The 27,500-nt window shown below is 49.1% G+C and overlaps 1 protein-coding gene across 1 annotated transcript in view; it reads left to right on the plus strand.

Annotated features, from left to right (window-relative positions):
- Positions 1–27,500, plus strand: part of whrnb (whirlin b) — a gene marked incomplete at both ends in the record, with an annotated part of 126,376 nt that overhangs the window by 1,490 nt on the left and 97,386 nt on the right. Inside the window, one exon of the mRNA XM_084308149.1 lies at positions 24,389–24,577. Coding sequence (XP_084164275.1) covers positions 24,389–24,577 — 189 coding nt within the window. The remainder of the gene's footprint in view (positions 1–24,388; positions 24,578–27,500) is intronic.

Consider the following 27,500-nt stretch of genomic DNA (forward strand, 5'->3'; position numbering starts at 1 on the left):
AGACACACACACACATAAACACACACACACACACAAAACACTACACACACACACACACATCTCACTCTCTCTTCGATGTTCTTAATGTTTTACATCATATCGTGTGTGTACATCATATCTTGTTTATCTCTCTTCGATGTTCTTAATGTTTTTATCTAAATCTATGTTCTTCTTAATGTCTTTATCTCTCTTCATGTTCTTAATGTTTTTATCTCTCTCCGATGTTAAATCTACGTATCATCTTAATGTACGTCATGTCAGATCTGACATGATATGATACGTCATCATATCTGTCATGGGGGGGGCAGGACTGAGAGGGGATTTAGGGGACAAGCAGAGGGATTGAGAGTTAGAGTGTTTTTTGTTCAAGCTGTGGTGATCCTCTGCTCGATCCATAGCTTTTGCTGTTAAGAACTTCTTTTCCTAAATAAATTACCTACTTGTTACAATTGGAAATATCGTCTCCTGCTGTGTTAAACAACCATCAGCCACAACATTTGGTGACCCTTGACCTGTAGACCGCCCTGCCGGGCCCCCTCACACGGCCAGCTCCGGACCTCTCCCGTAGAAATTCTGGCGGTGTCGACAACAAACACAGGTGAGCATTTTTGCTTTTGATTAGAATATCCGTAAGAGATTCTGAGGGAGGAAAAAGTTGAGCTGACTGTGTGACGAGGTCTGATGGACGGCTAAAACGAACACGACTGGTGAGGTGTTTACACTGGGGCGATTCCTCTTTTAACAGGCTATAAGTGCGCCACTAATCAATTTTAATTGCATGTTTTCGACCTCTGGTCAAATTTTTCTCCATCTCTTCAAACCTCTCCCGACCCCTTTCCCTGATTTCTTTACGACACTCTCCACATACACACATAACTGTGCCTTCTGTCCTCTGTAGATAAGACTCTCAATTTTCAAAACAAAAACCGGTGCCGCTCTGCTGTTATTCAAAACACACTATCACAGCTGGCATTCTCTGTGTCAAACTAATTACGTTTACGGATACACTATTGTTCATTTTCTTATTGGCTTGTGAGGTTGTTGCTACAGAGAGGCTAGCTGTCCTACACACACACACACACACACACAGTCACACATACAATACACACACACACACACACACACACAGTCACACACACGTACACACACACAGTCACACACACGCACACACACAGTCACACACACACACACACACACACAGTCACACATACAATACACACACACAGTCACACACACGCACACACACACAGTCACACACACGCTACACACACACAGTCACACACACACACACACACACACAGTCACACATACAATACACACATACAATACACACACACCCCCCCATCGCTTAAAAAGTTAGCTCCCAATAGGACGCACAGGTTGGGAAAAAGTAGGGTTTGGATCAGAGGTCAGGCCCCTGATCTCTCTCTCTCTCTCTCTCTCTCTCTCTCTCTCTCTCTCTCTCTCTCTCTTTCTTTCGTACATGTATAGAAGATAACTCATTCTGGGCGTAGAGCCAGCTAGCAGGTCTGGGCGTTGTGCCAAGAGAGATAGCTCTCTCTCTCTCTCTCTCTCTCTCTCTCTCTCTCTCTCTCTCTCTCTCTCTCTCTCTCTCTCTCTCTCTCTCTCTCTCTCTCTCTCTCTCTCTCTCTCTCTCCTGGGTTTGCTGACCCCTGTTGGTGGGCCAAGGTGTAGCATACAGACTCATCACATCTCTTTCTCTCTTGGGTTTGCTGACCCCTGGTGGTAGAAAACACACACACACAACCACACACACACACACACACAGTCACACACACGCACACATACACAGTCACACACACACACACACACACAGTCACACACACACACAAACACAGTCACACACAGACACAAACAACACACACACACACACACACAGACACACACACACACACACACACATTCCTGTGTCCCGGTAGACAGCGGGTTGTGACGCACACACAGTCACACACACACGGTCACACACACACACACACAATCACACACAAACACACACACACACCGACACACACACAGAAACACACACACACAGTCACTACACACAGACAGACACACACACACACACAGACACACACACACACACACACATTCCTGTGTCCCGGTAGACAGCGGGTTGTGACGCACACACACACCGACACACACACACACACACACACATTCCTGTGTCCCGGTAGACAGCGGGTTGTGACACACACACACACAGTACGCACACACACACAGTCACACATACACACACACACACACAGTCACACACACACACACACACAGTCACACACACACACACACACAGCAAAGACACACACACACACACACACACACAGACACACACACACCGACACACACACACACACACACACATTCCTGTGTCCCGGTAGACAGCGGGTTGTGACGCACACACACACAGTCACACACACACACAGTCACACACACACACACACAATCACACACAAACACACACACACACCGACATACACACATACACACACACACACACACAGACACACACACCGACATACACACACACACACACACACACACACACAGTCACACACAGACATACACACACCGAGTTGTAGTAGCGTTGTAGTGGTAGATCTAGGTTAACTGTGTCCTGGGGTAGAGTAGTAGTAGATCTAGGTTAACTGTGTCCTGGAGTAGAGTAGTAGTAGAGTAGTAGTAGAGTAGTAGTAGATCTAGGTTAACTGTGTCCTGGAGTAGAGTAGTAGTAGATCTAGGTTAACTGTGTCCTGGAGTGGTAGTTGTAGAGTAGTAGTAGTTGAAGTACAACCACACACACACATACACAACACAATAAACACACATACACACTAAACAACGATGCATACAGCAGAGGACATACTGTTAGACCGGAACCCGCTCATAGAGAACCTAATTCTCAAGGTTGGTGTCCGGTGGCAGAGGCGTACAAAGGCCGGGGACACAAAATGGCCTTCCGGAGGTACTTTTGATCTCGACGTATGCGAAGAGATGAATGTAATGATTCGTAACCACAAGCCAGGCGACAGCAGCAAAAAGAGGTTGAAAAAGAGGACAGAAGAGTTGGGGGTAATGAAGCTCTACGCCCAGAAGGGGAGAGCATACAGGCAGGAAGCTTTAGCGCTAAATCAGAGAGAGACGGATATAGGGAAACCAACATCCCCACCTTATGTCACGCAATTGCCGGTGGGCACTGTGACAATAAGAGGAGAATATGAGGAGACGGAATTAGGGACCCCCGCTAGGTCAGAAACCCCCACTAGGTCAGAAACCTCCGCTAGATCAGAGACCTCCCTTAGGCGAGATACCCCCCCCAAACTGACCCTGCAGGATCTCTATCCGAAAGTCCTGGCGGCATATGGCGAGACAGTACGTCGGAAGTTGTATGATGCAGAGGAAGAGGAGGTAGAGAACCTGGGTAGGCAGAGGGAGGGAGTCGGGAGGGAGATAGAGGAAGAGGCCCGTCAAAATATGGCACAGCAGACATCAGGGAAACACGGGGCGTGTGGCCACACCAAACTGTTGACTGATGAGGAAGATGAGAACGACACGAAACCAGCACAGGAGAAAGGAAACATTACAGGAACCCTGACTTTCGCCCCTACATTCCTGGGAAGTGTGACAAGTACAGGCCAGTTTCCCCTGCTAATAAAGGGGAACGATATCTTTCACATGCCATGGTCACCTCTAGACATCGATGGCATAATAGCAAGACTACCGGACCTTTCAGAAGGAGCCTCCAGGTGGATCACGCAGTTTGAGGAAAATACGTCATCTTTTCTGCTAGCAGTGGGTGACGTCAAATCCCTGTTGACACGCTTGCTAGGAATTGGTGCCTGCCGGGACATCATGGGTGATACATCGATGCGAGTGGCATGCGACACGCAGGCCCATGATGGAGACATATTCAACGCGCATAGAGCGGCGTTGTGGTACAAACTCAGGAATCAATATCCATCACGTATTAATCCGGCAAAACTGGCGGGCAACCCCATAATGGAGACGGAAGGGCCTGGCACCTATGTGAACAAAATACTGAAGGAGTGGAGAGGTGAGCTAGGACACAACCCAGAAATAGACCCGTTGCAGAGGGCGATGTTTAGAGAAAGTGTGATGAGAGGGCTTCCAGAGGTGGTTAAGAATAGACTGGAAGACGTGGTGGGGTTAATGGACATGACTTATCCTTTGTTCTGTGCACATGTAACACATAGTGTGGAGAAGCAAAGGGCTCAGGAGCAGAAAGTCAGGGATCAGGATAGAAATGACTCAAGGAAGTTAACTCAGCAACAACTGCAGCCCCAAAGGAGGTTGCAGGCAGTAATGGTGTCATCTGCTACCTCTCCACCCATGCAGGACCAGGGACCCCCGCCTGCACCTCAGGTAGTGAGAAGCTATGGCTATAGTTCACAGAACCAGGCGTCCAGGCGGCAGGCAGGGAATGGGCAATCAGGCCCACGGTTTACACAGGGACCGGGGAACGAACAACAGTTTCCCCGTTTCCACTGTTGGAACTGCGGCATGCAGGGACACAGGGAAATGAGATGTAGGCAACCATACCGTCCCGGCTCGGAGTATGGAAGACCCGTGCGCCAGGGGGAGTCACAAGGGCCTCACGACCAGGGGGAGACAGGAGGGCCCCGAAACCAGGGGGGTAATCACTAGGGGTGCCCAGAGAATGCGACGGGGGGAAATCAAATTATTGTGGTTTCCAAGGGAGCTGAGCAAGAACCTATTCTGCAGGTCCTAGTGGAGGGCAAATTAACAGAGATGATGGCAGACACTGGAGCAGGTTTTTCCTGCATAAAGCAAAAATACGCCGCTCACTTACCCCAGTCTGGACAGTATGTTCGGACGGTCGGATTCTCGGGAAAAACACAATTAATACCCACATCAGATCCAATCTCTATGACGTATAACAACAAGACCATAACAATACCTGTATTAATTTCGGACAGCACCCCGCGCAATCTCTTGGGACGAGATGCAATGTGTAAACTAGGCTGTAAAATCCTATGTACGCCTGAGGGGATTCAAATTGAACAAGACGTGTACCAAATGATGCTACAAGGGACGGGGGAGAAAGAGGCCACTGTGTTCTGGCTGGGCAACATAGATGCAGAGCTGCAAAGGGTCTGTGACCCCTGGGAGCCATTTCTGAAAACCCAACTGCCTCAGTCTAGACAAACAAACATGGAGGCACATTGCACACTACAATATTTGACAAATAGTGACCTAGTTAGGAACAAGGCATGGTTGCAGGGACAGCCCGAGCAGGTGCAGATTAACTCATCTACGATAATTGTAGGGAGACAGGGCGCGGCGTTGAGGGTTAACACGGGTAAGTATCTACGGGAACAACATAGACTAAGAGACGCCGCCCCACACATCACTCTGAGAATAAATCCTGGTTACGAATCCGAACATCTAGGTTCAATGATACAGGAATCCGAGACTCAAAGGTGGGTCTCCACGGAATCTCCGCTAATTTGGAACAGCGCAGATGGGAGTTTCATAAAAATAATGATTTCCTTTTCAGTTTTGGCAAAACCGCAAGTAATCAGATTACCAGGAGACCCTTGCGTTATTCCAGAGGCGGATGCTTTGCTTGAACAGGACATGTTGGCGCGCACCCCGGAACGGTTGTGGTCAAAACACGACAGATGTGGGTCTAATATTGTCGGCACAGCCAGTGAAGGTCAGGTTAAAGAAGGGTTGTAGACCACCCTTTATCAGACAGTATACAATGAAGCCAGAGTCGGAGGAAGCTATATCACATCAGATTGAGGGACTGTTAAAGGGGGGAGTGCTCGTCCCTTTCAAATCCAGATGTAATACACCTATCCACCCAGTGCTAAAGGCGGACAGGGCTAGGTACAGACTGGTACACGATTTGAGGGCGGTGAACGACGTGGTGTCTGGACCAGAGGCGGAAGTCGCTAATCCACACACCCTCCTGACAAACATCCCGAGTAGCTCGCAGTACTATACGGTCATTGATCTCACGCAGGCATTCTTCAGTGTTCCATTGGAAAAAGAGTCTCAGTATCTGTTTGCTTTTACCCACAGGGGGAAACAATACTCTTACACCCGGTTGCCACAAGGGTTCGCGCACTCGCCGCATTACTTCTCGAAGGCGCTCAAGGAAGACTTGCAAGGAGTGTGCGACACACTACTCAGCACGGTTTTACTGTATGCAGATGACATTCTAATCTGCTCGGATACACGTCAGCAGTGCCATGAGGACTCCATCAAAGTTTTGAGTGGATTAGCCGTGGGAGGCCACAAGGCATCCCGTTCAAAACTGCAGTACTGCCAGCCAAAAGTTGAGTACTTGTCTCGCGTCATTCAAAAGGGCATAAAAAACATCTCACCCACGCAACTCGAAGCTGTATCCAAGGCACCTAGGCCATTGACGGTCCGACAGATGATGACGTTTTTAGGGATGACTGGGTACAGCTCTGAGTGGGTGGAGGACTATACGATAGCGACAGCGCCGTTGAGGATGATGATAAAAGAGGCGGGTACAGACAAGCTTCGCGCTCCCTTGACATGGACCGAGGAGGGGGAGGACGCGTTCATAAACATTAAGCGTCTGTTGTTACAGGCCCCTGCCCTGGCGCTGCCGGATTATGAGAAGTGTTTCCACCTATTCGTCTCACATAGAGCACAGCATGCGACAGCTGTCCTGACTCAAACACAGGGGGTGAGTGGGAAAAAACAACCGATAGCATATTACTCTAGAGCTCTTTCGCCGGTAGAGCAGGGTCTGCCACCTTGTTATCAGGCCCTGGCCGCAGCACATTTGATGTATGAGAAGGCAACGGCCGTGACAATGGGATATGACATTTGCATTTGGACACATCACAAATTGGCAAACTTGATTGAAAGAGGCAAATTTGTTCTGACCAGCCAACGGCAACAGGCTTACATGAGGCTCCTGCAGTACTCGGACGTTACGATAAAAACATGCCACGGCAGTAACCCGGCGGATCTGGTACCACTCCCGAGCGAGGGTCAACCGCATGAGTGCGAGGTGGAGGTACAGGCTTTCGTGAAACTCCGTCCTGATTTGGGAGTCGACCCGCTCGCGATAGCAGAACTCTCACTTTTTGTGGATGGGTCCTGCTATCGGGAGGGGGAAAATTTAAGGTCAGGATACGCCGTCGTACAGTGCAAACCTAACGGAGAAACACTAACAAGAAAGGCCGGACAATGCATGCAACCATGTTCGGCCCAGCTTGCAGAACTAATAGCACTAACAGAAGCATGCATAATAGCTAAAGATCGCACGGTTAACATCTTTACAGACTCTGCTTATGCGCATGGCGTATGCCACCTATTCGCGGCCATTTGGAAGGCAAGAGGCTTTAAGAAATCGGACGGCTCACCGATCCTTCACCACAAGCAGGTTGTGGCGCTTATTCAGGCTGTAAAGTTGCCCAAAAGCATTGCTATCGTAAAGTGCCAGGCACACAGAAAAGACCTGTCTTTTGTGACGACGGGAAACAACGCGGCGGACGAGGCCGCGAAGGCGGCGGCTGCGGTGCCGTCCACGGCTGTTCTGATGTTTGCGGCCGAACTGACGACTGAGGTAACTGAGGATAATTTGAGTGATCTTCAGGACTCAGCCACGCAGGCCGAGAAACAGTCGTGGACGGAGAGGGGGGCTGTAAGGGGGGCAGATGGTCTGTGGAGGAGTCATAACGGTTTGATAGTCGCCTCCATCGATCTTCTGTCCTTGGTGATACCTGAGGCTCATGGTGTTGATCACTGTGGAAGAGCAGAGACCCTGAAACGAATCACGAAAATGGGATTTTGGTCCCCAAAGCTTCAGGCACAAATTGACGTTACACTAGCCAGGTGTTTAACATGCTTACAGGGCAATGTGCGCAAAGGAGTACCGACAGTGGCGGCTTACACACCCCTCCCTGAGGGACCATTCAGACATCTGATTATGGACTATACAGACATGATAACGCCAGTGCAGGGCAAACGATACCTCCTGGTAGTAGAGGACTGCTTTAGTCGCTGGATTGAGGCCATTCCATCTAAACACAAGAACGCGGACACAGTGATCAAGTTCCTGTGTCGCGAGGTCATTCCGAGATTTGGAATTCCCACGATATTACAAAGCGATAATGGCCGCAAGTTCATCGACAAGGTGGTTAAAGGGCTGATGCAGAAATTAGGTATAAGACAGCGCCTTTCCTGTGTCTATAGTCCCGGGTCGCAGGGGAAGGTGGAAAGGGCCAATCTGGTCATTAAAAACAAACTGTTGAAAATCTGTATGCAAACTAAGCTTAACTGGATTGATGCTTTGCCACTTGCTCTGATGGCTATTAGAAGCAGCGTAAACCGCCAAACACAGCTAACACCGCATGAAATGCTTACAGGCCGCAGCATGCCAGCACCGCCATTTAGACACCTGGCTAGGGGCCCGGCATTAGATATTTTTGAGCAAGATCTGAAAAAATATCTTCAGCAAGTGACTAAAATACATGAAGCTGTGTTTCGACAGGAGCAGAGAAAGGAGGAAAAGGGGGTGAAGGAGGCGGAGAAGGAAGCCACCAAACCGAGACTGATCCCTGGGGACCTGGTCTTCGTAAAGGTCCACAAGAGAAAGTGGTCATCACCCCGGAGAGAGGGCCCGTACGAGGTGATCCGATCGACTGGAACGGCAGTCCAAGTCAAAGGATCAGCGACCTGGTTCCACTTCAATCACTGCATAAAGGCCAGCGGCGATCTCTTGGGGGATACAATCGATCGCAGTTATGCAGAACCCGACATGGAGGGTCCGAGACGGCAACTGGAAGGTGCAGTGCCTGCTGATGCTCCCGCAGATGTTGGCAGCAGTGTGCGGACGGTCGGCCGGGCACAACGACGTCATTGAGAACCGTCACGGTCGACCCGTCCTTGAGGATGACGGGTTTGAGTGGGTAGGAGTCCCACGGGGTCCCGCTCAGGCTCAAGTACCGGCAGGCTTTCATGACCAGGCTCAGAATCAGGCGCCCCCTCTGCCCTCCATCGAGGAAGGGGGGGAGAAGATAAGACTACAACCAAAAGGGGTGTTTCCCGTAGGACCGCAAGGGCATGTTTTTGATTTTGACCATTCCCCCGTTACAGGCGGGGATACTTACCATTATACTAACGAGGATCGGGTTGTGGGGGTAGATAGGAGGGTTGAGCCTGTCCCGAACCAATCACAGGGGACAGGGGTGAGGGGAAAAAGGGAGGTCAAGGACACTGAGTCGGAAGAGGTGGGGGGACAGGATATGTTCCAGAGGACAGCCGGAACGTTGAGGGACTCAGTGGGCTCACTCTGGGCCAGGTTGAGGGGTTTGCTTCCTTCCGGGGAACAAGATGGGGGCGACTATGACTATGACGAGGAAGACCCGGAGGCTGACCCGATGTATAGGGCGGCTTTAGGGAATGAGTGGTTTAAGTGGGTCCAGTACACGAGCGCGCAGAATCAGATAGAGGATTGTTATGTCTGCTCCAAGGCACGTCCGGATAGGCTGCTGGTGAAGGGCACGAAGTTCAGTTGGGCTCAGTGTGACAGGGACGCAGAGGCATGGGAGGGGCCCCATAATAGTCGCCCTTGGTGCGAGGCAGAGTGTTTGGGGTTTCTCGGCTCTAGTCGTTTTAAGGCGGCAGGAAACGTCACGGATTTCAAGGATGTCACTATGCGGGAACGTTGTAGGAAATTGGATGTACGTGTGCAGGGGGTAGCGACGGGGTTGCCAATACCCAGAGGTGTCAAACTATGGCTGACCAAGGATTTCGAGTGCTTGCAAAAGGAGGGGACCCGGGACGTAGGGGAGGTGGCAGAGGGGCGGTGCACTACTATTTGGAGCATCACGACTAACTGCACGAAAGAAGGAAAGTGTGGACACGGGGTCGTGTTAAAGGGAGTGGATACCAACCCACGGCCTGTAGCTTGCCCTTTTCATGTCCAGGATATGGCACTGGCGGACCAATACTGGCTCTGCGGCGGTAGGAGGTTGAGGAATACACTTCCTTTAGATTGGTCAGGTAGATGTGCCCGGGTTCAGGCGATCATGCCAATGGTGGTCCTACCATTATCAGTGACGGAAGGACCTTCTGAGTCTCCTATCTCTCGAACGAAGCGTAGCTACAAGGCAGACCCAAGGGTGTATCTGGACAGCATAGGACAGCCAAGGGGCATTCCAGCCGAGTTCATGGCTAAGAATGAGATTGCGGCAGGGTTTGAGTCTATTCTGCCATGGATATCGGTCAATAAGAACACCGGGTGGATCAACTATTTGTTTTACAATCAGCAGCGGTATCTCAACTACACCGAGGAGGCGTTGGATGCAATGGGGGACCAGATGCACGCGACCAGTACGGTGGCGTGGCAGAATAGACAGGCTCTGAACTGGTTGATGGCGGAGAAGGGTGGAGTCTGTTCCATGTTTGGACAGTACTGCTGCACATTCATTCCGACGAATGTGGGGCCAGGGGGAAAGTTCTCCGAGGCCATGGCTAAGCTGAAGGATTTGAGGGAGGAGTTGAGGGGGAATTCTGGCCGGAATGAAGAATGGTGGGGGAGTGGGGTGTTGGAAAGATTGGGACAGTGGGGAAGCATAGTGATGCAGACGGGGATATCCATTGGGGTGGCAGGGTTGATATTGGTTCTCCTTTTCTGTTGTGGTATGCCTCTCTTGGGTAGGCTGGTAACTTCACACGTAACGAGCCAAATGCTGATGGTGGGACAGAAAGAGATTGAGCCACAAATCGGGCCATATCCTCAGCTTTATGCTGCCTTAGAGGGAGACGAGGGGATAGAGGATTAGGGGTATGGTGAGGTAGGGACATTTTCTTTTTGTTGGTTCTTTCCTTTAAGAGTGACGGGGGATGGTCTGAGTGCAGTTTTGTTGGTTTATTCCTTTAACTAGGAATTTTAGTCTGATTTTCTAATGATCCTTCGGCATAGAGATTGCAACCATTGAAAATCATTGCATTATTTTTTATTTTTTTTTATTATTTTTTGTTTATTTTACTCGTGGTCCTGGTCAAACCGGAATGGGAAGGGGCATCGGCAGAGTGTCGGTTCTGAGCCTGAGGAAGCATTGAGAAGAAGTGGTCTGGGGATCGGTTCTGGGGACTGGAGGGACAAAGGGGGGGGGCTAACGCAGTGGGCAAGATGGCCACCTCCCGTCGAAGATGGGGGGACACGTGGTGAGGTCGGTACCAGCGCCTCCCGTCCAGGCATGGGGACATGCTTCTACGGGGACTGGAGGTGTGGCGTGGTGGTTGCTGTATTGGCAAAATGTGACTTTTGGCAATACGGTGAGGAGACTATGGCGTGGGCATGGAAGGGGGGCTGAGCGATGGACACTGGGGCTCAATGTTATGGAAGAGACAATGTCATTTTTTTTTTGGGAGGGATGTTCTATGTTTAGTTCTGACGGTCAACTTCTCCTTTCCCTGATGAGAGTCGCGGTTTCCGGCCGGAACTGTGGCTCATTTGGTAAGCGGTGGAGGTTGGGGGGATTTGTCTGTCAGGTTAGGATTATAAATTGGGGTATTTTGTTGATGTTTTATTATTACTCTTGTTTGGAACGGTTTTGTGTTTTGGTAAGAACGGTAGTCAGCCTTTGTTGGTCCGTTAGGGGTCCAGTGAATGAAGTAAGGTTTCTGGTTTAGATTAGGCATTTAAACTTTTATTATATAATTGTGGTTTCTCGTTTAGTTAGACGTTCACATTTTCTTGGTTATATGATTTGGGTGGGACTAGGGATAGCCCCAAATGGGGGAATGTTGTGGAAAATGTGTATACGAGGGTGGAGGTAGGAAAGGGGTTAGTCTTGACTAGTTTAATATAGGTCAACTAGCAGGGCTCAAAGACACTAGGGCGACAGTCTGGCTGATGTTCTTAAAACAGCCTCAAGATAGCAGATGGACATTTCAGTACATCATATCGTGTGCTCTAATCTTGTGTCTTTTCTCTCTTTCATACATACACAGCACACACACACAGACACAGCACACACACACAGACACACAGACACACACATACACAGCACACACACACAGACACAGCACACACACACAGACACACAGACACACACAGTCACACAGACACACACACACACACACACAGACCACAATACACACATACAATACACACACGTCTGTACACAGACGCACACACACACAGACACACACACACATACACACACACACACACACAAACACACACACACACACACACATCTCACTCTCTCTTCGATGTTCTTAATGTTTTACATCATATCGTGTGTGTACATCATATCTTGTTTATCTCTCTTCGATGTTCTTAATGTTTTTATCTAAATCTATGTTCTTCTTAATGTCTTTATCTCTCTTCATGTTCTTAATGTTTTTATCTCTCTCCGATGTTAAATCTACGTATCATCTTAATGTACGTCATGTCAGATCTGACATGATATGATACGTCATCATATCTGTCATGGGGGGGCAGGACTGAGAGGGGATTTAGGGGACAAGCAGAGGGATTGAGAGTTAGAGTGTTTTTTGTTCAAGCTGTGGTGATCCTCTGCTCGATCCATAGCTTTTGCTGTTAAGAACTTCTTTTCCTAAATAAATTACCTACTTGTTACAATTGGAAATATCGTCTCCTGCTGTGTTAAACAACCATCAGCCACAACACTTCCCCGACCTCGCCTTCGCCAGGCCGGGTATCACGTTGGTGCCTCCCACTCCTGAAAGATTGGCAGTGGTCTCGCAGGTGCGCGTGATTTGGGTGGTAGTAATATCACTGCAGGGCTACGGTGTGTAGGAACCCATGGGGGCCTCACACCTTGCATGTCCAGCTGCAGAACAACTCCTCAGCATGTTCTGGAGGGGTGTTCAGTGGGGGAGCTTTTGTCATCTAGTATGATGTCAGCTTTCCCCGTATCAAACCGGCCCTTTCTGTCGGGATCCCCCCTTGGGTGCGATTGCTTCGTGGGTAGTGTCAGGGTCCGATGTCCCGACTCCACGGAACGCTCTGCTCGCACGGTTAGCAGGTCCAGGGTTGGCTACGCACAGCGGGTGGGACCGGGCCGCCTATCTACAGTTCCTAGCGGACCTGCGCCAAATGGTGGCGGGTGCGTTTGGGAGTATCATCACATATGGCTACAGCAGTACCATATGTCCAGGTGGATGGAGAGAACGCTGAGGCGGGGACTTGTATTTACACAACCCCACCCGTTTTCAGGTTTGGTACAGACCCTATTGTCAGGGTCACCAGCAGTGACAGCTCTGGTCAACGAGATCCAATCTCTGTGGGCGAAGCAAGCCATCGTCATGGCGTTTCCTCCCGGTATTCTCTGGTGCCCGAGAAATCGGGAGGGGGGGGGGGGGGTGTCAGACCCATGCTGGACCTGTCCCATGGGAAGGTTCAGCATTTTGGACCGTCTCCTACCTGTTGAACACTGTCAGGTGGGGGCCTGGTTTTCCTCCATAGACCTGTAGGATGCGTATTCGCATCCCCGATCTTCCATCCTAGGGCTTACCTACGCTTCCTTTGCAGGGTTTAGCGTATCAGAGGCTGCTGTTCGGCTTTTCTCTGGCTCCCCGCATCTTCACCAAGTGCGTGGAGGCCGCACTGGGGCCTCTGCGTCGTCAGGGGTTACGAAGTGTATTCTGCCCTGACGACGTTCTGGTCCTTGGCGGTCAAGGTGGATCGTCAGGTCTCATACCAGGCAGGTGGTGGAATTCCTCACCAGCCTGGGGTTTGCTGTAGACTGGAAGTAGAGTACTCCTCTTCCCAGTCAACGGGTGGAGTATTATGGGCATCCCTCTCAGAGCATGTTGTCGACACGCTCGGGAGGTTCCGTCCTAGGACGGTTACGGCGCTGTCCGTGATGCGCCTGCTCGGTATGATGGCATCTGCTCATTCCGTGGTCCCTCTTGGCCTCCTCTTCACCTCATGGAGGAGGATACAGAGGTGGTTTTTCCAGTATGGAAATAGACCCGGTGAGAGGCAAGTGGTAGCGGCTAAGGTTCCCGTGTCAGTACTGTGGGACCTCGCCCTCTTGGGAGGGCCTGGGGCCCTCACCAGGGGGGTCCCCATGGGCAGTAGGCTGTCACATGTCACGGTTTTCACCGACGCCTCCCTCACTGGGGACGCGTCGGGCCAACGCAGTAGGGGGAAGCTGGCAAGACCATGCTGCCCAATCTGCGCTACGTTCAATGTGTTGGTATTGAAGGCGGTCCTTCTGGTCCTCAAACAGTGTTTGATCAGGACGGACAATACGACGTCAGCGTCGTATGTCGACAGACAGGGAGGAGTACGCTCCCCCCGTCTGCACCGGGCGGCGGGCGGCTGGCTATGGGCGTTCTCCATCTGTGCAGCCTGAGGGCTCTCCACATCCCTGGCAGGGTGAATGTGGGTACAGGTGTGATGTCGCGGGGCGGTCCTCACCCTGACGAGTGGGGGTTACGTCTGGACATAGTCGGGCAGGTCTGGGACCGATGCCGTGGCCGCCTGGGATTCTTCCCCCCATACATCTGATAGGTCAGTTGTTGGAGCGAGTACGTTGGGAGCGCAGGACCTTGATCCTGATTGCGCAGCTGTGTGGTTCCCGGTCCTGATCCAGCTCTTGGTAGCCCCGCCGTGGCCTGTTCCTTGGTCATCGCGGGCCCTCTCTCAAGCGCACGGGTCTCTGTGGCAGTCCCTGTGCTGGGCCAGCCGCTGATGGTTTGGCTGGTGAGAGGGTGAGTCTGGAGAGGATGGACCCTTCTGTGGTCGACACCATCCGGATTGCGCATGCTCCCTCCACTATCGCGGTTTACGCGGGTAGGTGGCATATTTTCCAAGAGTGGTGTAATGTGGGGGGCTGGGACCCGGTGTCCTGCCCCCTGGATGCTGTCCTTACCTTCCTTCAGTCTATTTTTGATAGACTGTCGGCTTCGACGGTGAGGGTATATGCTGCGGCTATATCCTCTTGTCATGAGGGGTTTGAAGGCGTTACGTCAGCCACCCTCTTGTGAAGCGTTCCTGCTTGGCGCTCGGCGCCTTAAGCCGGTGAAACATTCTCTGTCTCCGAGTTGGGACCTTCAATTGGTCCTCGGCCGGTTGTCCGAGGCCCCGTTTGAGCCTCTTGAGCAGGCGTCTTTGGAACAGCTGTCTTCAAGACTGCGTTCCTGCTGGCCATCACCTCTGCTGAGCGCGTGGGTGAGCTTTGTGCTCTCTCTGTGCGGCCTGAGTGCTTGTCTATTCGTGTCAATAGCGGTGTGACTCTGAGGCCTAATCCAGTCTTCGTGCCAAAAAATATCCGGAGTTCTTTTCGCTCCAGGGATATTGTGGTTCAGGCGTTTCATCCGCCTCCTCACGCTGGTGAGTTAGAGGCGCGCCTTCACCTGTCGTGTCCAGTCCGGGCTTTGGGGGTTTACCTCAGCCGGACTCAGGACCTCAGGGCTACCGATCAGCTCTTTGTTTGTTACGGTGGCTCTCGCGCTGGTAAGGCACTGTCGAAACAGCGCCTATCACATTGGTTGGGCGAGGGCATCGCCCTTTGCTACACGTTGGCTGGGCTGGCCCCCGCTGGGGGTGTCAGGGCGCACTCCACTCGTGGAGTGGCGGTCTCTGCCGCCTTGTTAGGGGGGGCCTCGGTGGAGGACATCTGTGCTGCGGCCTCCTGGTCCTCCCCGGGTCCTTTCGTTAGGTTTTACCTCGTGGACATGACTGGGGGTTCTGTCTCCCAGGCGGTTCTGAGGTCTGGGACCTCCCCTGCGTCCCGCCCTTCGGTGGGATAGCAGGGATTGTGTGGGTTGTGTCACACGTGGTCCCGCGTGTGCTGTGCGTTTTTAGGGGTTCTAGTTCCCTCTTTTTCGCACTTGGGTGGAGTTGACTGTCGCCCCCTCTTCGCTAGGAAGGGGGGGTGACGGGACTCCCCTCCCCCCTGGTGGTAGGGCTTGCGGGTCCTCAGGGGGTACATTTGTCGGGCCTCGCGTCCGCTCTGCCCCATATCTCAATATGGCGAAGAGCGGGACGCAATTGCCAGTACGAGTATATAACGATGTCACAACCTTCCCCCCCGAACGATGTATATAACCTAGTTATATGAGTACTGGCTGAGCGTCCCGCTCTAAGCGTGCCCTGAGGTCCCTTGATGGGTTTTTTTCCTGATGGAAAACTTTTCCCAAGGAAGGGCGAGTGTGACCACGCCTGGTGACTTATAGGAGGTCACTGGGGCGGGGCCTGGTCGAGTGCAAGGGTGCTTTGTTTTCGTTCATGTAGTACAATAGGTACTGGAGATGAGGTATATCTCAATATGGCAAAGAGCGGGACGCTCAGCCAGTACTCATATAACTAGGTTATATACATCGGTTGTGACAGTGTGTTCACAGCAGTAATCAGGTCAATGGGCCCATACATGGCTTGATTGATTGATTGATTGATTGATTGATTGATTGATTGATTGATGGATTGATTGATTGATTGAAAACTCACATTACAGAATGGGTACAATACAGTACAGCTCAATACACACAATTGTTAAGGGGATGCAGACCACCACACTACGGGAGGTTAACCCTTTCACTACCACACTACGGGAGGTTAACCCTTTCACTACCACACTACGGGAGGTTCTGTTTCATGCTAGCTTCCGCTCAGCGTCATATTGCATATATCTCGCTTCAGCGTATATACACTGAATAATTTCAAAATGTACCTTTACATACCAACATCCGTCTGGCCACACCCCCATCTGCTGCCTATATAAGCAGGGGTGGGGCCACACACTCATCTCCTTCTCAAATTTCACCACAAGGAAGTGCCTGTTATATACCCCACTTGACGTGGAGAAAAATATTTAGTATTGAGGAAAGGAAAACAAAAGACAAGGAGATATGTTGACATTATATCTTTATTTTCTCTCTCACTATTTTTGAGAAAATACGGCGATATTGTCTTCGTCACTGGAGTGTCTGGAAGATGATGATCATTCTGACCTCCACCGGCTTTTTCGTATTAGGGGCTTGCGCCGCTGACATGCTCCCCAACTGCAGTCCTCCTTGCTGCGGCTGGATGGGTTTGGCCCTCCGGTCATACAGCTGGACTGTGGGAAGCACCGGCTGTTGTGAGAAAGTGGTTGCTTCCAGGGTGGGGTAAGTACTGTTTTGCTTGCGAGCACTGGTTGTCTGTTTATGCTATGGGGGTTAGCTGACAATTTTACGAACGCCGACTCCAGACTGGGGTCCTCTGCTCGGCTTCTTAAGCGGCGGACGGAGGATCTTGGTCTGACGCCCATGATGGTCAACCTAGTGGGCCGCGATCGGGACCTGGTGAACCCAGGATTCTCTGGACAAGCGGATGCTTCTCTGTCCCGTGCAGGCCCCATCTTTCACATAAATGTGGAAGTACACCCTAACGAGGAAATGTGGGCATAGGATCTTCTTTATCGGGAGTTCCATGCTCAAAGTCGGCTGCAGCCCGGATGGGAATTGTGCTGGCTCCGCTGTATGTCTGGTAAATCACTGTTGAAAACTGTGTTTGACATTTCTTTTTCTCTTCCCTCTTAGGATGGGGAGGGACTTGGACAGCGGCCTGTCTGAAGTGTGGCTTGTTATGTCGTTGTGTACAGTTCAGGTAATAGCTGCTTAGCTGGCGTGCTAGTTTGTGGCCTACTGTGTTAGCCAGTCAGCTGTTAGCTGCGGTGCTAGCTCGTTGTGTTCACCAGGCTAGTAAACGTTAGCTTGTTGCTATCAGTCGGACGGCTGTTAGCTTAATGCTACACTGTTGAAAACATTACTGTAATTGAGGGGTTACAAAACCCTGACTGTATTAAAGATTGTGATAGATTAAACCACTACTACATATTATTATTATTATTATTATTATTATTACTTGCCAGACAGTGCAGTTATTATGGCAGACACTCAAATAGACGGCACGGTGACAAAGAGATATCATTTACAGTATTTTATTATTATGCAGAAGATACAACTGATAATTACTGGGTCGCTCTTTTATGGCGAATGATATTAGAAAGTCAGAGAATAGCAAAGTCAATGGGAATGAATAATTCCTAGGCTAAGTATACTAGACCGGACGCCGCATGGCGTGAGATGGCAATATAGGGGGGCAAAACGAGGGTATAGCTGGAGACTGGTGATATCCTCCCACAGAGTTGTAAGCTCCAGAGGAATGAAGAATATACGGATACTCAGGCTGGTCACTTGAAGAAAGGGGTTCTCATACGGATCCGGTCCTTATAATCCAAGTGCTCGGTAGCAGGGTAATAGCTGTAATCCAATGCCCGATAGCAATGATGATAGCCAGCCAGCTTCGTCCCCGAAGCTAGCCCGATGTAGAATCTTCAGGGTAGTTAAATCCAAACGACAATGGTATTAACGATGCTCTTCTCCACGGTACTACGTTTCCACAAGTCACTATAATCCACCAATAATGGTTCTACGATATCGCCGCGGTATGTTCCAATGCTCACATGTCCAATAGTTCTGCTACTAGGTCCACCTCGTGTTCGGATACTAATTACTTTAAGTCCACACACACTTGCTAAGGTTCACGCTAGTTACTAAACGAACGAACTGCTTGTTACTGCTGCACACCGAACGAATTGCTGTAATACGATTCACACTAAATGACAACTCTTTACTTCACGTTAAGTTAGGTCGAACTTGACTCTGCTACTAGACGAACTGGGTTAACGTTACTGCGTTAACTGTAATGACAAACTGCACAATACGTTAGGTTCAACTACTGCTGTTGCATTACTTCGGACGAACTCCTACTGTTTGCGCCTTCCACAATATATATACTTAGGGTGTGTTCACATCTGAAAGTCCAGGGATAGTCCGGACTTTCTAATTTGTTTACAAATTAGATCCGCACCAAATGTGAAAATGATACATTGTTTAATTTTGGTCTGCGTTCACACTACCCTGTTTGGTGCGGATCTAATTTGTAAACAAAGGACATGCTGTTGCATCTATTGGACTAGTCTATAGCACTCACAAACGTAATCAGTTGCCGGCAGCGTAATGAGAGAGATACTATTATGAGCATGGGCCGGCGCTAGTCAACGAGAGAGAGAGAGAGGGGAGAGAGAGAGAGGGGGGAGAGAGAGAGAGAGAGAGAGAGAGAGAGACCTTCCTTTCCTTCCTGCGTAAGCTTTTTTTTTTCTTTATCTGAGAGAATGTCCGCGAATGTCCTCCTCAGGAGAAAGTTTGGGGGTCCGCGCGCGGCGCGAGTCTAGAGTAGAGAGAGACTGCGTCTAGAGAGGAGAGAGAGAGGGAGGAAGAGAGAGACTGTCCACGTGCGGCGCCAGTCTAGAGAGGAGTAGGCTACTTTGCTTCCTGGATTAGGTACTATAGTTCGATTGAAACGAACCGAGTCCCAACTTTTCAAGAGGACCATGGTTCGGTTGTTTGGTCCTCATTATAGTTCGGTTTGCGTTCATACCTGTACAAACCAAACGGACTATCGATCTAAAGGAACCATGGTCCACTTAAAGGGACCATGGTCCACTTAAAGTGGACCAAACAGGGTAGGTGTGAACGCGCCCTTAGAGGGCTTTCTAGGGCGCAACCGAAGCTCTTGTCTGGAATCAATGCGCTGGCCCCAGGCATGTCTCAACTTGTCCAGACTCGTCTTTGAACTTGTCTGAGGGGCGCGATTCTTGGCGCCGCCAACGTCAAGGGCGTTATCCAATGAGGAAAGCGAATAATGCTATGATTCAAACGGAGGCTTAAAGGGATATAGCTTACATATATAAATAATATACAAGTTATATAAAACAATAAAACGTAGATTCTCAGTGTTAATCTGGCCCTTCAGAACAGTTACTGTGACTATAACATGCCTTAAACACTCTGACTACGACGTCATCTTTGACAGAGGATGATAGTCGACCCTACACCCGGGTGCCAGTACCAGCGAGGACTTCGTCAACATGGAGAACGGCGGCTGGGTGGCGTTGCGGACATACCCTCATCACCGGCGCAGGAGATTCTGGGTTCAACTCTGTGTCCCGTTAACCCAGTGCTTCTCAAACTTTTTCTGCCAGGCCCCCCTTTGGCGGACCAAAATATTTTGCTGTTCTCTCGGCCTGCGTTCAGGGTGAAGGTAGGAGTCCTCCGGACTTTAAACACTTCTTCTTTTCTTCCCTTCTAAATGTTTTGTAATAATGATGTTTCCAAAACATGTGTTGCTGCAATATAGGATTACGACGCGTGTTGTGTGTGAATTGTCTTGTCACTGGTATAGCTTTTCTCTCTGTAGTAAATCGACGTTGTTTTTTACTTGTGTAAAAATGAACTGGTTTGGTTGTGATGAGAACATGTGTGTTCATGTAACGTAGTACCGTGGGTGAACTCACAACTAAGAGGGTTAATTAACCTGTAAAGCTATGCTTAGTGACATGTGATTGAGGAATGAATCTTTTTTCTCAGCCTGTGATGACAATGAACAGCATGTTCACACATTAACAGAGGTGCCTGTTCGCCTTGGTCGTATCAAGGGTAAGATAGGAGGGGTGACCCCCCGGTTTCCCTGGGGCTTCCCCCCCCTCCTCTCAGACATGTTTGGTTACAATATATTGTGTCACTGTGTTTGTGGGGATACGATGTAACCCTCAGCTTAATTGCTGGGGTTGTGCTTTCCGCTTGAGAAACAGTTTTTTCCTAAAGAAAAGGTTGTTTGGTCACTTATCATGTGTGCTTAGCAAGGTCTGTGGCCATTACATAATCGAGGACTTCTGTCTTCTCTCGTTATGAAAAACGGCGTTCCTCTGTAGTAAGAGTGTACTTTTGCCATTTTTTGTTGTGATGAAGGGTTGTGTGTGTCTTTGTGATCTACAACTGGGTTAGGTTTGGCCCACAGAAGCACATGTGTAAGTCTGGACCGGGGCTCTTAAAGGGGCCCTCTCTGTTCTGTGTTTTTCCTTAGTAAAACTCAGGTAGCAGGTTAGTACATGAGCTATGTGAGGCTGTTAGATGCTTCATGTAGCATGCTATGACTGTGTCATGCTCTATTTGTCATTACATCGTATCATGGGTGAGGGGTCGTAAAGGGATGAACTGGTAATCCTTTCCTCCCCTTTTCTGATTGGTCAGGGGTTAAAACCGCCTGTCCTTCAAGGTTCCTGTCACGTTGCTGTTCGGCACGTTACAGGGTAGGGGGGGGGGGGAGTTTCCTGGTCCCACGCCCTGGAAGATTGGGCGTGTGCACAGCGGAAATTCCCCCGCCATAGAGTACGTCACTGAGCGCGTCTCTATTGGTAGGACTTCCGTGGGTTGTTCAGGTCCATGTTATGGATCTGTGTCAGGGAGTTGTCAGAGCTCCTCACGAAGCTCCTCCTCAGGGAGAAGTGCCTTCTGTGAGTTCGGACTCTCCTTCCCAGTGAGGGAGCCTCCTCAGAGTTCAGAGCCTCCTCCTCAGATTGTCAAGGTGAGTGGAACTTCAAAAAAAGAGTTCTGCTCTATTGTGTGTGTATTTGATTCAATTCGATTATTGAGTGTGTATTGGTTCAGTGCCTCCTCCTCGGAGAGCTCTAACCCAAGTGTTACATAGCTCAATGTTGCAATATATTCTTTTCAATCTATACAGCCCGCGTGGGAAGTCTCTCTGGCGATTTCCGTCTCCTCCCTGTGGCGAGGGTGGCGGGATGTAAAAATGTAAAAAAATTTACCCTCAGCTGCGTCATGTGGGATTCATGTCAGTCTGTGTTTCTTTCTTTTTTAAATAAAAAGAGGAAAGAACATGAAGCACGACGGCTCCGTGTCGTTCTCCCAGGCGACTTGGAGGAACAATGTTTGGTGTCTTGCTAGACTATCCATTGATGTGTTTGGGTCTCGACGCGTACATAGTGCTGGCTCTGGGTGTTTCTGTTAAGAATCACGCAGGGGGCTAAGTACGCCTTGGTTGCTCGTTATTAAAACAGCGTTTTTATAGGGCAACTGGGATGGAGTTTTGTCTCTTCCGAGTGCCAGTTTACTAGGTTGTCTCGATGAATTCTCGTTCATATCTGGGGGATGTTAACGGAATAGATCAGAACATAGGTAGAGGGGTCTCACGCCCTTGGGGTGGGCCACTGAGCGCGGTACAAATGGGACCGTCTGGGTGGCGCCCTCTTTTCATGTTTTAGATCGACACGCATACCTACCCCCTCTTCTGGAGTGGGCATGTCGGCGTGGTTAGGGCACGGGACTGGTTCTGGTCGCGCTGGTCCAGGTCAGTTAACCCGTTGTCCGCCGGGGATGCAGATCTGCTGTTCTGGTACCCTGAGGGACTTTTTTCGGGGGGAAAAATGCCGGGTCGGCCCGGGTGTCACAGGGTTAGGCGTTATGGAGACCCTTTGTTGGGTACACGTTGTACCTGGCACTATCCTAAGGGACTGGTTCTCCTTTCTTTCGCTCCTCTCTCACGCATGGCGAAGAGGGGGCTGTTGGGGTGGTCTTCTGGACCTCCTCTGGTAACACTGTGTGCTTCCCGAGCCGCCGGGCCCGGTCCGAAGTAATGTTTCGTTGAAACCGTAGGCCTGGGATAACCCTTTTTGGAAACTGAAACACTTGTACTGCGGTATAGCTGGTGTATACCCGCAGGTGTGTTTTGGAGTTATTTTCTTGAGGGGTTATAGGAACAACCACCGTCTGTGTACCGAGAGGGTGGTTGATTCCCTGGTGTGTTGGAGCAGAGTCAACTCCCGGGTTACTCGGTTGAGTGTGCCCCTGCACGTTCATGACGTCTGCCAATCGTGTCAGCCTTCTCTGCCTCGACCCCTCTGGGTGGGGGTTTTTGGTGGAGGCTTTGTCATGGTGCGCAACAATGCCAGCATACGCCCCTTCCGCCGGGGTGCTGTTTTCAGTTGACCCCTTTGGCGCCTGTCTCGCCCGCAGTGCTCCAGGCTCGGGTCTAAAGCCTGCTGCCTGGTTTAAGGGATCGACCCTTCTGGGGTCGTCTCCCCGGTGCGCTGCCTGCTTCCGTTATGGTTAGCCTTTGAGTGCTTCAAGTTACAGCCATGCTGACTGCCTGTGTTGCAGGGTCAGTGTGCCAGGCGGCGTACTAGTGGGGGGGATGGCCCACTCTTGGAGGGGCCCTGTCCGAATACGCTGGCGATGTGGGGGGCGGTGTCACTAAGTGACCGCCTGGTGAGGTCTTGATGCCTGGCATCATTGACCTCTCCGGGCCCCCTTTTTCCAGGGGATCCAGTCCCTTCAGTGGGTCTGGGTCTTCCTTTGCGCTCCGCTGCTACGGCCTTGCCACGGGGTTGAGTTTGCTCTTGACCCCGTGATTTTGGGGGCAGTAACAAGGGTTGTTCCTTCCGTTCGTTCCCTGGTGGCATGCGGGTTGTGCGTGTGCGTAGTCGTGGGGTCAAGCCACGGTCTGCTCACCCTGTGCGTTGAGTTGCTCGAGTTTCTCTTCGCACGGTCGGATCCGTCTCCCTCCCGTCCTCCAATAGGGAGGGTATCCCTCCATTAGGGAGGGTCGGGGGGCTCGGTCCTCTCCGGTCTGATGGTCGTGGGGGGCCTCAGCGGGGTACATTTGTCGAGCCTCTAGCTCCCGCTCAGCTCCTGTTATGCAATATGACGCTGAGCGGAAGCTAGCATGAAACAGAACGTAAGGTTATGTATATAACCATGTTCTGTGAATGCTAGTGACGCTCAGAGTCTAGGCGCCACTGCGGCCCTTGATTTTTCATTGTGGTGACATTTTTTGGGAAGGAGATGAGTGTGTGGCCCCACCCCTGCGTATATAGGCAGCAGATGGGGGTGTGGCCAGACGGATGTTGGTATGTAAAGGTACATTTTGAAATTATTCAGTGCATATACGCTGAAGCGAGATATATGCAATATGACGCTGACGTCACTAGCATTCACAGAACTTGGTTATATACATAACCTTACGTTAACCCTTTCACTACCACACTACAGACGGTTAACACTTTCACTACCACACTACATAAGGTTAACCTTTCACTATCACACTACAGAAGGTTAACCTTTCACTACCACACTACAGAAGGTTAACCTTTCACTACCACACTACAGAAGGTTAACCTTTCACTACCACACTACAGAAGGTTAACCTTTCACTACCACACTACAGAAGGTTAACCTTTCACTACCACACTACAGAAGGTTAACCCTTTCACTACCACACTACAGAAGGTTAACCTTTCACTACCACACTACAGAAGGTTAACCTTTCACTACCACACTACAACAGAAGGTTAACCTTTCACTACCACACTACAGAAGGTTAACCTTTCACTACCACACTACAGAAGGTTAACCGTTTGTAGTGTGGTAATGAAAGGGTTATTAAAGTCACTCTGCCAACCCGCTGCAGTCTGTTCTCTCGCGGCTCTGAGCTTGGCGGTCTGTTCCTCCACAGTTGTCCCTGCTGTCCGAGGTGAGGAGTGTTCTGGACCCCCGGGACCTGGAGCCGTATGACGGGATGGTGCTGCGCAGAGAGAGGGAGGCGCACCAGGCTTGGCGTGGAGGAGGCCTTGGTGCGCTGCTGCGTCCACAGAACCGCTGCTTCCACGAGGCTGCTGCTGCTGCTGGACATGCCACCTCTAAGGTGGGATTTACCTGTGTGTGTGTGTGTGTGTGGGGGGGCGGTGTGGGGGGGGGGGGGGGGGGGGGGGGTGTGTTTGTGTGTGTGTGTGTTTTTCTCTATGAATCTGTGTGTGTGTTTGTGTGTTTTGTGTGTGTGTGTTTGTCTATGAATCGGTGTGTGTGTGTGTCTTTTTGTCTGTGAATTTGTGTGTGTACAGTACGTAATCGTGTGTGTGTGTGTGTGTGTGTGTGTGTGTGTGTGTGTGTGTGTGTGTGTGTGTGCATGTACGTATGTGTCTGCATAGTGTGTCTGGTGATAGAGGAGACATTGTAAAGGTGCTGTATAAATGTAATGATTCATTCATTAATTCGACCAAAGATGTTCCATACAAAAAAATAGACTGTGTGTGTGTGTGTGTGTGTGTGTGTGTGTGTGTGTGTGTGTGTGTGTGTGTGTGTGTGTGTGTGTGTGTGTGTGTGTGTGTGTGTGTGTGTGTTTGGGGGAGGGGGGAGAGAATAAAACATTTCAAATATAAAATGTGACGTCGCCATCTCCGCTATCCTCGCACGCTGGGAGGTGGCGCGCTACACTCTGTCTGCCTGTCTAATTGTTTGTGTTGACGCATCCATTACCGCGGTGGGGAAATAACAAGCCCAGTAAACAGCTAATTGCAGTCAATTGACAGTCCTTTAGTTACGGATCACTGGAAGCTAATGAGATGCTTTGAGGAGATGAGATGTTTCATAAGACGGAACACTGTCTCATAAGATGGATGTCTGCGAGCAGGACGCTGCTATATATCTGTTTAGAAAAGATAGCAGCTAGCTGTTTTCAGCTTTATTCAAAACACAGGGTGATTGTGTGGAGGGAACAGGGTTTAATTTGGGTGATGACGACACATGTTAGAGCGACACGATCTCATCCGAAAAGGTAAATAAAGTACTAATCTCGACCAAAGGAAAAAACGTACGTAATGTTGTGGCAGATATCAACCCCCCTCATGGATATGTGAAGGACGGGCGATATTATTGCCACGGAAGGAGTAGAAACAATTAGGTAGCTGATTAGTACTGATAGAACACACCTGTGCATCATTAGTTCACCCACATCTCACGTGCACACACCACAGACCAGGGGTGTAAAGTACTTGAGTAAAAGTAAAGAGTATTTTAATACAAATGTTTAACAAAACCATCAACATTGACTCAGATAGACCTCTTTCTTATATCCGCGGCGCTAACAGAAATAATAACAACCTCTAAGCCTATGTTAAAAGTGCAGATTGGCTTAGAGGACGATAATGTCTTGCATGAACTACCAGTAATATAAATCATATTAACAACAAAAATGTGTTCCATCTTCATGTCAGATGATTTTCAAAAAAGTGCACGAGTCAATGCAAAAAAAGAACAAGCAAAAGATACTGCTGAAAGTTCAGAACGTTGAACATTTTTCACTCCATAGATTCATCTACAGTAGATACTTTTTTTTAATGCTTTAAATAATTTAAATTAATCTCCAAATGTAAAGCATTAACTTTGACAGCCCTAAAAATTACTTTAATATATTACGTATATGGCTATAACATAATGTACATTATGTAACTTTGTCTTGTGGTTGATACGTACTTATTTATATATTTCAAGCGAGATTGGGCTGGTTACGGGAGGGGCTCCACGTTACGGCTGTAGGCAGTTGACAGAGCTCTTAAAAATACTGCAACGCCACAAAGAGGAACTAACTTCTCTCTTGTTTCCTTCAGAATGACATAGCAGTCGGTGGCAGGATAGAGGAAGACCCGGAGGAAGACACCCTGCAAGATGTTGGATTAGTACGTACTATAGTCCGTTTAGCGTGATTGATTGATTGATTGATTGAAAACTTTATTAACAGATTGCAGAATGGGTACAATACAGTACGGCTCAATACACACAATTGTTAAGGGGATGCAGACCAGAGAAAGACTTTCGTCTTGTTTACATCAGGGTCCCCCATTTTCAATTCATAATGACATTTATGACATACACAACATAGGCCAGATATACAGATATATATATCATGCCATTTATGACATACGTGACATACAGTACTGTTACATTTGTGACATAAAAGATATGCAAATATACAGTACTGTTAAACAGAGATCCTAACAGAAAATATATACATACCTGTACATTTATAAACTGATACTAACTATCAACATCAGTAATTTAAATACTATAGACAAGAGACCATACATAACACTCTAAAACATGTATACACTAATACTAGCTATCAACATCAGGGCTGTCAACACATAACACTCTAAAACATGTATACATTAATACTAGCTATTAACATCAGTAATTGAAATATGATAGACAGGAGACCATACATAACATTAACACATGTATACACTAATACTAGCTCATCGGTAATGTTGTCAGTACACTGTAAACCTGCATGTTCAAAATAATCAATTAGTTTGAGTAGGGTATACTCAATATTCTATGAAAGTTCTACTAACTTGAATGTCTTGAGTTCGTGTGACGTGTTCTTATGTTTTGAGTAAATAAAACTCATAGTTTTTGATTGACTTGGAACTATTCACTTATTAAGTAAGTATAATGTAAAAGCATAACTTAAGTACAACTTAAGATAATTAAGTAGATACAGACTCTAAACCGCATTATGTTTTGAGTAAATAAAACTCATAGTTTTTGATTGACTTGGAATTATTCACTTATTAAGTAAGTATAATGTAAAAGCATAACTTAAGTACAACTTAAGATAATTAAGTAGATACAGACTGAAAACCGCATTATGTTTTGAGTAAATAAAACTCATAGTTTTTGATTGACTTGGAATTATTCACTTATTAAGTAAGTATAATGTAAAAGCATAACTTAAGTACAACTTAAGATAATTAAGTAGATACAGACTGAAAACCGCATTATGTTTTGAG

Source organism: Notolepis coatsorum (genome assembly GCF_963971535.1).
Source record: "Notolepis coatsorum genome assembly, chromosome: 2".
Taxonomy (NCBI): domain Eukaryota; kingdom Metazoa; phylum Chordata; class Actinopteri; order Aulopiformes; family Paralepididae; genus Notolepis; species Notolepis coatsorum.